The sequence below is a fragment of the Pteropus alecto genome, unplaced genomic scaffold (genome assembly GCF_000325575.1).
Source record: "Pteropus alecto unplaced genomic scaffold, ASM32557v1 scaffold25, whole genome shotgun sequence".
Taxonomy (NCBI): domain Eukaryota; kingdom Metazoa; phylum Chordata; class Mammalia; order Chiroptera; family Pteropodidae; genus Pteropus; species Pteropus alecto.
Window position 1 is genome coordinate 29,896,788 of NW_006441955.1, and position 15,704 is coordinate 29,912,491.

The window sequence follows — 15,704 nt, forward strand, 5'->3', positions numbered from 1 at the left end:
TTCTGCTGGATGAGCAAAGGTTGCAAACATATCATCACCGTTGACCAGAGAAAACAAACACTCGGAAACTGTATTCAGAGCTACAAACTGAAAAGGGGAAAGCAAAATTAGTTTTTGAGACATGTTATCCAGAAAAGCAGAGAAGTATTTAGTTAGCTTGATCTGTTAAAGCTGTTGTCATAATTATTATGAGCAGCATTCATTTCAGGATGGCTAGAATACAAGTAGGAAAACATTATTCAAAACTTCCTCCACATTCCCAAAGACAATCTCTTGACGTTTCCCTCAGTTTTTTATATATATGTAGTCATAGCATCTAACAATTTTAGAATCTGATTCTTTTCCTCCTGAACATTATCTTACGTTACTCACATTTAGAGAGCATTTGTTAAATCTAATAGACCATTCCTTGGAAATGTCGATTTTAACTATTTCTCTGTCATTGGACATCCCAATAATGTTTGCTTTAATAAAGAACTACATAAGGAACATTTCTAAGCATAATGTTCTTTCCCGTCATTGGGTCTAAGCGACGAACATTTCTGAGGCTACAATCTGCCAAACCGCTTTCTGATAGGACTGTAGCAATTGGGTTCCACCACCAACAAAGGTGGAGGTTCCCGAGAAGTAGTATAGGCTCAAGAAAATGTTGCTAAATGAGTGGTTTCCCTGTAGCCTTCCCAACCACATGTCTTAGTGATTTCAGCACGTTAAAAACTAAAGACTGTCAGAAACGGGAAAGTGGGAAAGTTTACCAGTGAGAGGAGAAAGGAAGGATTTGCTCTGTGAATACAGGGGAAATACAGTGCTGAGCCTGAGGAGTGGCTGGAGAGGCATGTCTGTGCCTCGTTTGGTCTTCCACACACTTCAAACTGATAGAGGCCATAACTGCGAGCTAGTAAAAAACATCCGCCAGAAGAGTGACATGTTCTGATCGGACATGTTTCTAAAGGACAACCACAGCACGTGGAAGATCTCCTACACTGGGCGAAGCCAAGAGGCAGGGCTACCTGGAGAGGTGACTGACTGCAGGAGTCCAGGTTTGCAAGGAGCCTAGGTTTACAAGGAGTCCAAGGAGGAAATTGAAGAGGAAATAAGTCTGGGAGGGAAGGGACTACTGACAAACTCAGTGTTAGACAAGGTGGATTTGATGTGTCAGGTAGAAATGTCGACATCACATAGAATACCGCTGGAATCCCGCAGCAGCCATCCTGCTTACGTGGCTGACATACTCCTGCCACGCTGAATGAAAACAAACAGCAGGTGCTTAACAAACTAACATCTCTAAGGCACGAGGGTTAACATTAGATTAATGTAAAAAGCTTCTACCTAAGGAAAAATAATGACCTAATAGGCAAAAGATAATATGGTTTTCAAAACACAGAAACAAGTTACTATAGAGTTTTGAACCAAATGCTGTTCTTAGCACTGGGGGCCAAATGTCCGTTAAGTCAGTGTGGCTTTGGGGACAGCCAAGTCCCTGATGAATGTCTATGGACAGCTCTGTTTGGAAGCTGTGGTACTACTTCACATGCAACAAAATAAAACCTTCTACCACTTTAACCCAGAAAATGGGCTTTCCTTCCAAATTTCCCTATTCCCGTCAGTGACTTACTTCAGTCTCCTACCAAAAAAACATTTACTTCAAAATAATCAAGTACTTAAAACTATGTGTTAAATTAATTAATCTCTCCCTCTCTTCAGTCTTCTAAGGTCTGTCTGCCCCTATGATGTTTCTCTGATCCAGTCTTTCTACTCCACACTGACGTCAACACTTATCTCTGGATTATTACTGAAACCTCCAAGAAAGTCTTCACTCCAACCTCTTCACCCTCCAGTCCAAGCTGCAGTAAAACCTAAACTTCACAGAAGATAGCTTTCTGGTCGTATTTCTTGCTTAATAATACGGAAAGTCTAAATGCAAAGGAAAAATCCATACCCGGATGGCTGGGATTAATTCCTCCTTTACGTGGCCTCCTTCCATCTCCCCATTGTCAGCTTTTCCCTGTGCTTTTCTCCTCCCACAATATCAGACCTATTTTTCCATCTTTTTCTCATGGAGTTTATTCTCTTTATCTCATACCCTCTTCTTCTGTGTCTAACTAAGCCAACGTTGAAAGGCTATTTCAAAGTCTACCTCAAGACAGCCTGCCTTGGCACCTCTTGTCCCCGTCCTGTATCAGTAAGAACCACATCATGAACTACTGGTCGGTCTTCTACTTGGTTTTGAACATACGTCTCCGTTCCCCAACTAGACAGGAAACACCATGTCTGACCCTCTCTGCTCCACGACTAGATACACAGGGTAAAGTCTGAACCAGGGCAGAGGACACAAATGTACCCCAAACAGGGACCATGCCCGCGCCTTTGCTGCATCAGTGACAGCTCTGAAGAACTCAAGCTGCTCTTCATAGAGACCTGGAGGGGACGTCCAGTTAAGCAAATCACAACAACATGAAGATTATTTAACAGTGAGACAGGCAGTTCTCAGCATAAGTATTTTCCATCCGCACCTCTAGCCTTCAAATAATGAAATTAAAGCTGGTTTCTGTGGATATCAATTACAACTCTAACAGCGCTATCAATAATTCATATTTCTCATAGTTTTTTTTTTGGATTCTGGCCAATTCCTTTCTTTAATTTCAAGAACCCGTAATAATCTGTGCTTCAGGTTTCTGAACTGCAAACAGCCAGTTGGTCGGTATATACCTAATTCATTCCTTAGTTTTCTGTGCAGTGATTTAGTATTGGTCTAGACATAATACCTGTCTCAACAGCAATGCTATTCACAACCATTCTATCATCCTCTCCTCTATGCAGGTGAGATTATTTTCATCTCAAAAGTTAAAACAGAGACCTAATAAGGTAAATGATTGACACATACCCTGTCATTTTGTTCTATAAGAAGCGGCTATGAATCAGAGTCAGTTCCAGTGGCCAAAATCCACAGTGGAAGTAAACATGAATCACACCCAAGGTAACGAAATAAGGCCCTAAGGTCCAGAAGGGCTGCGTTTCTAGGGAGTCGCTTTGGTTCTTAGAACCTTGTAAGCCCCTGGAAGCAAGCACTAATTTTTGTTCATTCAACCCTACTGTGTTCTGTGCACCATGCTGGATGCGGGGACTGTAAAGAGCAGTAAGACATCGTCACCGCCCTCTGAGAACTCAGTCTAGCAGAACTTGACAATGCTTGGTGCACAGTAAGCATTTAATAAACATGAGATGATTATTTCCATACAGAGTCCCCATAGGTTATATAGGACCACAGTGAGAACCCAAGCATTTGTTCCACAAGTGAGTGGTAATTTTGCGATTGAGCCAGAAAGAACTTTCATTTGAATGCAAACACAGCCTGCAATGTTTATGTCAGAGAATGACGTAACCATTTGCTTCAAGGGCTGGTGCTAAGAACTTCGTGCAACATTCAGGTAAAATGTATTACCTGGCTAACAGTTCTTTTGAAAAGAGAGGTGCTTGGCTAAAACTAGAGGCCTCGAAAGCATGAAAATGTAATGCGGGTTCTGCCTAATTTTTATCCATGACATTAGCGAAGTCCAAGGATTTTTCAAGGCCTTGGTCTTCTCATTTGTAATATAGGGAAGATGCAAGACTACGATTTATTCCTCACAGCAAAAATGTCTTCTGGAAACGTAAAAGCCATATTAACGTTCTTCCAAACCACATCTTGAATTATTAAACATCAACAGCCTTTAGCCCTCTGTGCCCAGACATTTTGGAAAGGTGCTGTGCCAAAGTCCGTTAGTGCTGAAATCAGCATTGGCAGGACACTTGTATCTTTACTCTCTCTCAGCTGAACCATTGAAATCCAATGTCTACCAGGAAAACAGGAAGCTAAATGTGGGACTCTTGCTGCCAATCAGACAGCAAAGTAAAACTAGTTTTCCTGATAGCTCCTCTTTAGAGTGGTTTGTTTGTTTGTTTGTTTAAAGAAAGAGTTAGCTTCTATACCCAAGGGTGACTCTAGATCCTAGAAAATGCTTTCTGTGCTGTCCAGATTTTGAACGCTTCAGGTAATATTGAAGATCTTCTGATTCAACAGATACCAATTAGCAGAACCTGAAATTTTTGACAGTGCGGGTTAATTTGGAGGAGGGGTACAGGGGAGCAGGAAACATTTCTAACTTCAGATTCGAAGAAGAAGCAATATGGAAAAGAAAAGCACAAAAGTCCTGAACCAGACCAAAGGTTTTCTCCTTCCACTGACTAGTGCATTCACTGCATTAATTCACCTATGCATTTCCCCAGTTTGTCAGCCTGGCTACAGATGGGAGACAGATCCATAAACAGATCTGCTAGAATGTTCTGGAGACAGCCCTTATCTCTCTGCTATTCTGGGGGATAAACGGAAGGTTGACATTAAGTTAGAGACACAAGGCGAGAGGTACGCCATCCATTTAGAGCAGCCGCTAGCCACATGTGACTGTTGAGCACTTGATGTATAGCTAGTCCAAACTGAGAGGTGCTATCAGTATAAAGCATATACCAGATTTCAAAATGTAGTACCAAAAAAAAAAAAAAAAAATGTAAAATACCTCAATATTTTATATTAAGTACATGCTAAAGTAATATTTTAGATACATTGGGTTAAATAAATGTATAATTTAAATCCATTTTACCTGTTTTATTATTATTTTTTAATATGGCTACTAGAAAATTTTAAAATACACATGTGGCTCTCATTTGTAGCTCTTGCTATATTTGTATTGGACCAGAGCATCTCAACCTCACCTGAATCCTTTGAAAGGTCAGAATTGAACGTATGAAAATGGAGTCAGATTCACAAAGCAAATAACATCATTTTCCACAAGATAACCCTGACACAGACTGAGAGAAATAAGACTGATTATGAGGTTTTCCTGTCATAGTTGATCTCTTCTTGGGTCAAACTAAATGCTCTTTTGTAATGGTCTGTTTTAGATAATACCAAGAAAAGCCCGACAGAGTATTAGTCAAAGCATGCGTATTGATTAGGGTCAGGAGGACCTGGGTGTGAATCCTATCTTTGCCATTTACTAGCTGTGCAGCTTCAGGAAAATTATCTAACACATTAAGATATCTGTTTTCTGTGAAAAGATGGTATTTCCTCGCAGAGCTACTGGGAAGGTTAACGTAGCAAGAGAGTTACAGAACTTGGACACCTTATCTATCTAGCATATAGCAGTCAAGAATGGTAGCTATATTAGTTAAATTCAAGCAACATTATCTGAGCACCTTCAAGAATAATAATGGTGTAGGGGAGATGTTGGGCAAAGGAGATAGGACCTCTTGTCTTGAGGCCTTAGAGCTAATGAATTAAAGCCGAAATCCTGACTCAGTATTTATTGTACACAGTGCAACACTGCCCTCTAGTGACAAAATTTGGAAAGCATTCAGAGCATGAGGCAAGTAAAGAAAAATGTAAATTTTCCTGGGCACAAAGACAATAAGTTCTGCAGATCAGAGAGATTATATCAAAGAACAATTTTTACTTATGAGTCACCTTTAAGGCAGTGGCAGGGAATTGGAAGAGCAATAAGATTATCAAGATTTACTATTAATTCAGAGTTTGTCACTTTGTTAATTATACGGTTTCTCAGACAAAAAAACAATAGTTCTCTTTGGACATACTAAATGTAACACTTAAAGAGGAGAAAGCTTGGGTGTATGCCAGAATACTAGGATATATTTCAGTGAGACAACATAGAAAGTTTGAGCTTTGTGGATTGCTCATCTTTTGTGAACAGTTGATAAATCAGATCTGATCACACATTTTGTTTAACACAACTATCAAGATCAAAACTTAAGGCTGAGCTGTTATACAAGTTTCAGTGTAATCCTTTTCATTTTTGCCTCTTTTCTTGCAAAGCACCTAAGCCAAGATAACAGTACCTTGGGCTGTCGTGGAGATTAAGCAAGAGAGAAGACGGAAACGCTTGGCACAGTGCCTAACACTCAAAGCATACAATGTTGGCCACTGTTATTTTTATTTTTGTTGTTTCCATGGTCCCAACTGCCAGAGGCCCAAGGAAGAAAAAACTACAAGGTACAATAACTCCTTTTACATTTTTGGTTTGAAAACAAGGCCTATCTAATTTTATTTCCTGATGTTTCTACCAATCGAAGTTATCATTTTAAAACAAGAACACCTGAGCATCACTTTGATGTCTCTGAGATTATGGTGCTGACTGAAGCCCAGTAATAATTTAGAATTCAGACACCGATCTTTAATAAGGCATAAAGATGATGCTGTCATCAAAACCACCTGCAAAGACAAGCAAGATGTGTTATCGTTTTAACCATAAACCGAATATGGACCATCCCGGGTGTTCTTGTCCGCCTTTACTCTCTTCGGTTAATTTGGAGGAAAGCCCTAATACTTTAAATTAGAAAGATTTTGTAATAATTTCCCTCATTTAATTTTCACTTTTATTATAGTGATCTCGTGTCCAAACATTTGTTTTTTGATGATCAACTGGGTTAACATGTGACCCCGTGAGCCAGTCCACACAACCGTGAAATGTGCTCTCTAGTCTCTTGCAGTAGTTTCAATATCCTGAAAAGGAAAAGAAAACTGATGCAAAGATACGTACGGGCTTACTGACAGCAAGGGGAGACGGTTAGTACTGGAAACCCACTTTTAACGGTCTCGAGAGCCTGACTTGCAGAAGGAAGAATCAGCGCTACACACCTTGTTATGGTAGGGTCCTAAGACGATCCAGCCACAGAAGGTGTAACCCAGATAGATCATTCCAGCGCAGGCACAGAAGCGAAGAACTTTTGGCAGTGAGGCTTGCATTGTTAAAATGAGCACCTGAAAAAAGATAACAGAACGGAGGGAATTAAAAAGGAGCTTACTAGAACCCAAAGAAGAAATGAATCTCAATCCCAGTGGCACCACCCAATGCCACATCCTTACATTATATTTTTGGAAGTAACCCAGGTATCTGATGACTCCAACCCAGACGAAGAGAGTAGATGTTCCAAGCAAAATGCTGCACAGATCGTAATTTGTGAGATTCTAAGGAATGAAAAAACAGACATATGAGCCAAATATTCTCCTCCATTCAGCTTATTAGCCTCACTTTAAGTTGGTTGGGAAAAGATGGAATGCCTGCCTCTCCATAGGTGACACTAAGAATTTTTAAACTGTAAAAGAAAATAATAGAAAGCACAGTTCCAAACGGGTCCCTCATTTCCTTTTGGTATTTCAATTGGTTGAACTGATTTTTTGTTCAAATAATATCCTGAAATAGAAAATGCATTTACCGCTGACCTAGGCATAAAAGAATATAAACAAATGGTGTTTGTTAAATATGAAATAACACCATTAGGCTACTTTGGAAAGAAAGCTCAAACATGATTTGCTAACACAGTTCCTCCTCTCAAGGGTTTCTAGATCTAATGGAGGAGACAAACACGATTCTGATATAACATGCTAAGTGCAATGAGACACTATGCCCGGTTAATCACAAAGGCCTTCCCATGGGTGTGACCCCAGAACGGAGCTGGGCCTGGAGGACAGCTGGGCAAGAGCTCTGCAGACAAAAGTGGAACAAAGGCCCAATGCTGAGAGCTGGCAAGAGGTCGCAGAAGGGCGGTACCATGGGTCAGTGTGAGCTACTCTTGGAGAGGAAGGCAGAGCTAAATGATGAGGACCCCGGAGGCCACTTCACCCAATGGGGGTCCTGTCAGGCAGAAAGGATTATAATGGCAAGATAGATATTTCCAGAAACATTCCCCTGACATCTGTGTGAATGGTGAATAGAGCTGAGGGGTAGAAGGCTGAGCGCAGGACAAGCAATGAGGAAGCTGTTGCAATCGTCCAGGCCAGAAAGGAAGTCGGCCTGGAGGAAGCCTGAGGGAGGCGGGACAGACACGAGGCAGGCGCTTTAGTGTCTGGAGGTAAAGTTGGTAAGATTTTCTGGCTGACAGCATCCCATGGAGGGGAGGACAGCTGGGTGAAGGAGTCAAGACTTTGTCATGCGATTACATCAACTAAGTTATACATACTGTCAGGCACCTAGTAGACACTCAAATATTGCTGCCCTCACCCCCTTCATCAGAGCACCCACTGGTCATGGACGGTCACCACTGGCTCTTGACATGCTTGGTTCATGGGTCAGCTGCTCCTTTTGCAACTTAAAAAAAAAAAACCCCACTGAAACAACCAATCTTCTCAAACCTCAGTTTCTATTCTGAAAACGCTACCAGGTTTCCTGGGGATATTCATAACGAATATCATCTCCCAAGAATATCAGCTTCCTTATTTTTCCTTCATGAGGAATCAGGTCAGAGGAAGCTTCAATTTTATGGGTGTGAGAAAAGGGGAAACATGAGAATCAAAGCAGTCGCCACAGGATTTTATATCTTAAAGTATGTAGGATCATCCATAAGGACAGAAAGAACAACAGATTTAAAATAAGTTGCCACTCACCTTTACTTTAATTTCCATTTTTAATATAGATCCAATTATTGTCATTAGGTCGCTGATAATCACCAGGACATACCATCCGTTGATGAACTCCCATTGGTCGGCATTACACACACGTCGCTTGTACTTCTCCAGGAAAAAATTTAGAAATCTCTGCAGCAAACATTTTAAAAAGCATTTCTTACAAACCACACTGCCCTCTTGAAGGAGAAGACAAATGCAAAAAGTGCTCTCGCCTGTAAAATGATATAGTATTACCTTTTCCGATTAGATATACCCACTTCAAGGCTGGAAATTATGGCCCACACTTTCCCCCCTAATTTATCCCAGCTAGAAGTAAGCATCCAAGTGCCTGCCAAATGAACTCAAACATTAAATGCGTATGCTCTAACTCCAATAGACTCTTGTCATAAGAGCTAGTACGTAGTACATTCCAACTACTTTATGTATCATCAACTCACTCAACCAGACAGCACCCTATGAACCGGGCACTATCAGCCCTATCTTCCAGAGAAGGAAACTGAGGCATGGAGAAGCTAAGCCAGGACTTGAGTGCAGGTATACCAGCTCCAAAGTTTGTGCTCCCAATGCCCCCACCGTCTTGGCAGAACCAGAACCCTGACCTTGGATCAGAGCATCAAGTGATTTGGGTGGGGGTGGGGGTTGGTAAGAGAAGCAGGTATTTACAAAATAAGTTGACAAATGTCAAGAATAAGAAAAGTAGAATGTAGACTATATCCTTGCTCCACGAACGGTATTCTGATGACTTTGAGCACCTGACCCCAGCCTGCATTTACACACATGCCACAAACCAGAGTGAGGCTTGCGGGGAGCTGGAATATACATTCGCCAGAGTCCTGAGAGTAAAAAAAGGTAAAATGAAACTCGGAGGAGAATTTTAAAGTATTCTACGCTTCATTATAACCCATTTACCATGCCTCCCTGTCAAAATGAACTCTGATTTGAAGACAAAGGATAAAACCCACACATGCTATTATTCTATACTTAAGATCACTCCTGAATTTAAAAGGGTTTCATTTATTCTGGAAACATTCAAAAGCTTGAGAGTTCACCATTGTGTACCTGTGCTTATTAGTTCAGTTTTAAAGCAGGATAATTATCTGATCTCACCTGACATGCCAGGGGCTTTTACTCACCCTACACACCTCAGGTTGATTAATGCCTTGTAGTGGGGCAATCACTCAAAGGACTCTAATTTAGTCAAGGGCTCCAGAAAGGGCAGGATGACCCAACATCAGCGTCCACTGTTTGAACAAATTGAGGGCGGAGGCCAAGAGGGGAGGGAGAAAATTCAAACACATACTTACCTTTCGTAAACTTAGAGCAAGAACGATGGATCTTGTGCACAGAATAAGAGATGCCAAGCAAATCACAATGACGAATGCATCAAACACCAGGACATACTGAGTATTTTTCTGGACTGAGGAACAAAAGCAGAACTTCTTACTTGGAAATAATTTCCAGACAACATGGCAGTTGAAAAAGATCAATTTGTTTCTCAAACATCAGAAACGAATTGCAATGCATTCGTTCAGAAGTCCACAAATAAGGTAAACCATCCCGATAGTAAGAGTTACGCATTTAAAAACATATAAACTCTTAGATGTACTAAAATGCATTTGTAAATATTTACTATAGAATGGAACTTGACAGAAGGTGGTCCACTGGGCTCCATTCAAAAAAGCAAAGCTACCGATATACTCTGAGTTCTTTCACATAAAAGCACAAACATCAATTTCTCCATTAATGAAAGAACAAACAATTTAAAATACCAACAATTTAGAATCCCCATTTCTGCTTCTCAATCTTACTGTGCACTTTCCCAGCAAAGAGTGCCAATTCAATAAGCATTTTCTGCACATGGAGAAAGTAGCTTCTTGGAACGGAAGTAAGAGGAGAGTAATAATCAGATTTTTGTCTTGGAACACAGTAGCACGGGGAATGAAGTGGAGGAAGATGAAACTGTAAACTTAACTTCAATCAGACTTCACGGTATTGTCCCAAATCCCAACCATGGCTCTCCTTTGTTTAGTCCCCTGCCCACCCCTGCATCTCACCACCTGCCAATCACTGCTCTTCCCCCATCTTCTCTACCCTGAGGGCACACTGGTCTTCCTCCTTCCCTACTTCTACCAAGTTCTCTCTCTTGCCTCAGGGACTTTGCACATGCTTATCCCTCTGCCTGGAACGGCATGTTTATTTTTTTCAGACTTGGGTTTCAGACTGAGTATCTTCCTCTCTGAACAGAATTCTCTAAATTCCCATCTTTATTATCCCCTCCCCGATACTTTCATAGCACTCTCCACAAACGAATACACGTATAGCTCCTTTTAACTCTCCTTTGCTTGATGACCTCTGTACTTGTAATTATGTCTTCAAAGAGCACAGCAAGGAGCACAGGAACAGAAAAGGACACAGCCTCTTGGGCCTGAAAACCTGGGTCTGAATCTCAGCTCTGCACGCAGAAGCTGAGCAGCCTTGGGGAAGGTGCCTCAGTTTCCCCATCCGAAAAATGGGTAGAATAAAAATTATCTATATCATAGGGCTGTTGTGAGGATTAAACAAGTTCATATATGAAAGCACTTAGAACAGCTCCAGGTAAATAATAATAGCAAACTCTTATAGTGGTCACTATGGTATCATTTGATGTCCATCTTCCTCACTAATGGTTGACTCTGGGAGGCAGGGACCATATGTATTTTGTCAACACTACGGTACCTGTACTTAGCATAATGCTTCAGTATGCTTACAAATAAATGCAACGACTCCAGCAGAACATGAAAAGACTATCAAATAAACTTAGAACTTGTGAAGGTCTAAGCTAAGTTAGAGGCACAGATGAAGAAGGTACAAAGTGGCGAGAGATGGAGAGTCAACCTGATCTCCAATGGGACCTAAGGAAGGAGGAAGAAGGACGGGCCAGGAATGACTCCTGGTTTTCTGTCTTGGGTAAATTGAGCTCAGACTGGATGTTCATGACAAGAAAGGATGACTCAGTGGCAGCTAAAGCCATGGGTGTGGACAGAGCCACTCAGAGAGAAATGGGGATGGGGGTTGGTGGTCAGTAATATTTGAGAATTAGAAGAGGAAACAAACTCAGGAAAGAGATGGAGAAAGGCCAGAGGAGCAGGAAACAGCACTGGAGACAGGCAACTTCAGGGGAGTCTAAAGTCACATTGCTCCCCAGTGACACCTCTGCAGGGAAGGCGTTTATGAGAAAGACTGGAGTGTCCACAGATTTACTACTAACAAGGGCGTGAGGGACAATGGCCTAAGTGTCTGAGGGCAAAGCTGCTCAACCAGTGTGATATGACCATAGCCAGCTGGTAAACATAATTTGCTGAACAAATTATTTAGCATTACTAAACTTCAGACGCCTCACTACAAAATGGGGGGCGGGGGCAACTGCACCTGCTTCACAGACTATCAGGAAGCCAGGTGAAACTGTCCGTCCATGCAGAGTGCTTATCAGAACTGGGCCTAGCGCCTAGCACTTATATCTACCTTCAGTCATTTTACACTTCAGACATTAAGGTTACATCAAGACATCATCTAAGGCAGTGGTCCCCAACATTTTTGGCACCAGGGACCACTGCTCCTATGAGAATCTAAAGCCTGATGATCTGAGGTGGAGCTGAGGCACTGAGGCACTGGGGAGCAGCTGCAAATACAGATGATGCTTTGCTTGCTCACCTCCTGCTCCGGCTGCAGCCCGGTTCCTAACAGGCCACAGACTGGTACTGGTCCACGGCCCAGGGGTTGGGGACCCCTGATCTAATGCGTAGGTGAGAAAGTAACACAACAAGACCAGAACCCAAGACCGCTTTTTGAGGGGAGAGGGAGACCTATGGATTGGGATGGAGGGAATAGGGGCAGTGCTTGAGAAAATGAGATTGAAAATCTTATAAAATGCCAGTCCTTTCCGAGGCCCTGAGAAGACCTACGCGCACCACCACTGCCCGCCTGTGTGACTCTAACCGGTACATCCCGCACTTACTAAACTCTCTTTCCTTGTGACACTCACATCACCCATCAGTGGGGGTCTTGCTCGCCAAGACCTTCTCCAGCCCCTCATGCTCAAATTGCTACTTTCATGAAATCAAGTTAAAAGTAAAGGTTATGGGCACACTTGGGGATGGGTATCAGAAGTCATAAAAAGTAATATGTGATTTGTATGAAAAATGGACATTCTCTCATATTTTGCCTTGAGATAACAGGTAATGATCAGAAGGAGAGAGAAGCCTCAGGGTAAGTAAATGGATGTGAATGAACCTCAGAACGTTTTGGAAATAGCGCGAGGATCCCACCAGATGTCACCCTTGCCTTTGTCCCACTCTCCATCTCGCCACTTCCCTAAAGCCAGGACGATCAACCCATCAGATCACTTCAGATATGCAGGTGGGGAGGGAACCTCCATTTCCTAAGCTGGTTTCCAAACTTCAGCTTTTTAAGACTTTCAAGTGTTATCATTTTGTTTTAAATTCGTGTTTTCCTAGTGACAGAATCTGGTTTCTTAGGACGGCAGGTCTGGGAGCATGTATAAACATTAGCGTTTCTCCTCACTGGCCACAGGAGGGAGCCAGAGCTCCTTTCTTCTGCGTGTAGACAGGCAAGGAAACATCCCTCCCACCCCTCACCCCCCCGACTCCCGCCCCCGGTGTTCCAAGGAGCCCTGTGGGGAGCAAGGAAACTGTGCTCCACGAACACTTTTGATTGACTAACTCATTTGGTCACAATGACTATTCCAAACCACATTTCATATGTAACAAAGTGAGCTTTTTTCACATAAAATGGCTGCAACCTATACTTGGACTTGGGAAATAAGCATCTGATCTGTGCATTTCCATGGGATACTGTGTGTCTGCGGAGGCGCAGTAATTACTTATAACAGAAAGTAAAACTGTATATTCTGATCAGAGGCTTAAATCAGTTACTGGAACTTCGAAACCAAAACTTCATCAGGACATGTAAAACTGGAAAGCAGCAGGCCACACCTTGAATCTAGATTTAAACTAACCTAAAATATTTAGGAACTATCTAAATATTTTGCATTTTAATTTGTTCTAATAATCTGGTCAAAGGCAAATTCAGCAAAACAAAACTTATATATCAAAAAATATTGACCTTCCATCATTAACGTCATCCCGAACCCTTAGGGAAAACAAGTTCTGTGTAGCCCAATTTAAACTATGGGTCAAGAGGTGTTTTCTGAGTCATGACTGAGTAAATGACCCAGTGTGTTTGCATAGGCTGCTCTCTGGGCTCCGAAGGCCTCCATCCCTCTCCATTGTAAAAGGCTCAGATCAAAGCATATCTTCTCGGAGAATCATCGCTTCGTTTTATTTCTCACTCTGCCCCAGTAAAATGAACCTTTGCTTTCTTCACCCTCATACCCTTTGTGCCACCACCACTTACTCCTAACCATGACAGATTGGAGATTTTATAAGCACATCTGTCTCTCTCACTCAGGAGTTTACTTTCTTTTCCAGAGTACCCAGCAATTAACTATGTTCCAACTCTTGTTTTCAGTGCGTTGCTTTACATCTTAACTTATTTAATATTCAACATCCTGAAGGGATTATTCTTGTCCTCATTTTGCAGAGAAAAATACTGAGCCAGAGAGAGGTTAAGTAATTCATCAGAGATCACAGACATAGTACACAGAACCAAGACCTCAGCCCCCAGATAGTGTGGCTGGAAAGGCTGGCCCCTAACCACTGGACCATGCTGTCTCTCCTAAGAGGTCTACAATCAATATTTGCTGAACTGAATAAAAATGCAAAGTTTTGAGAATCTAATGCTCAAGGTGTGGTTCTCCAGAGCCCTTTCTTCCTATCAGCATCCGAATAAACCATTTAAACACCTCAAATCCAAAAATCAAATGCTAAAACTCATTCATAATCCACAATGGGCAAGCATGTAACTTACTTACCAGATCCAGATATGTTTAAGTCTTTACATTCTTCAATGTTAGCATCGCTGTCAAAATAGATTTTGATTTTGCCACTGTGAGCTTTATTGTCAAACGTAATCTGGAGACACAAATGTATGGAGAGCAGAAAGTATGTCCTGTTAGATAGACTTTGCTTAAAATATTAATGGCATCCAAACAGCGTGTTGATCCAAAATTATACTGATAAAAATGTCCTCATTACATGACTCCTTCACAGCTTTCCACTGTTAATGAAAATATATGGTCCAAAGGGTGAATATATGAAGTTCTACTAAATCTACCTGCAGGTTCACAGAAATGCTAAAGCAAAACAGCCAACTAGTCCCAGGACCAGAAATGAGATTCACCAGTCTTTGACAAGAGAACACAATGATCTCATATATTACACCGGATGGCATTTAAAAGCATTTGCTTCAACTTAATCCTATGGATATGAAATTTAGGTTTTTACTAGCCTGGAGATTATTTTTCTGTTTGCCTCAAGTGCTACACATAATGTTTTCAGAAGTGACAAAGCTTGCTCCAAGGCTGCAGGCTGAATTTAAGATATCCAAAGATCCTCAATCTTCCATATTATGTTTCAATCACTTAAAATTTATAAGTGAAATATGCTGAGTATTTTAAAGTTTTTGAGAAGTATTTTAGGGGGTTTCCTGAGGGGAAATGAGATCTCGAGTGCCAGAGTTAGTGGAGGTTTAGTCAGAGGTCACAGGCTAATTCTTGAATCTCTGGTTTGGTCATAGTGATATTCTTGAGTTACACAGAAGGTGGCTTGTGTTCAGAGATGCTCCAGTGCTTGTGAATTTAATCATAGGTCATCTACACTTTCAGCTCTCACGTTCTCTGCCTGTGAATATTTTGAATTTCATAATGTGTTCCATTATGTGTAGGTCTCTTCAGGGCAGTTAATCATGCTCTTCTCTGCCGGAGATATGCTTCCTCACCACGTCACAATTTATTATTGTTGTTATTTCTTTCTTACTTATTTTTCTATCTATCTCTTTTGCTAGGCTATAAGCTTCCACTGTACCTCTAGAGCACGGCAATGTCTGGTGCATAGAGTTTGTTGATCGCTGTTGAATAACATACTCTTCTGAATTGCTAAAAGACATTTACATACAACTTTCAGTTCAGCTTTCAGTTTTGCTCCTCCATATACATAAAGGAGGGAAGGAGGGAAAGGGGAAAGAAGGAAGGGAAGAAGAAAGGGAGGAAGGAAAGGAGGAAGGAAGGGAGGGAGGGAGGGATAGAGGGAAGAAGGAAGGAAGGAAAGGAGAGAGGAAGGAAGGAAAAGCATGA

The 15,704-nt window shown here is 41.6% G+C and overlaps 1 protein-coding gene across 1 annotated transcript in view; it reads right to left on the reverse strand.

Moving 5' to 3' along the window:
* MCOLN2 (mucolipin 2) overlaps positions 1 to 15,704 on the reverse strand; it is a 35,325-nt gene that overhangs the window by 4,767 nt on the left and 14,854 nt on the right. Inside the window, 7 exon segments of the mRNA XM_025052080.1 lie at positions 1 to 8; positions 10 to 87; positions 6,689 to 6,811; positions 6,917 to 7,018; positions 8,435 to 8,584; positions 9,760 to 9,872; positions 14,385 to 14,484. The exon segment at positions 1 to 8 is cut by the window's left edge and continues 133 nt beyond it. Coding sequence (XP_024907848.1) covers positions 1 to 8; positions 10 to 87; positions 6,689 to 6,811; positions 6,917 to 7,018; positions 8,435 to 8,584; positions 9,760 to 9,872; positions 14,385 to 14,484 — 674 coding nt within the window.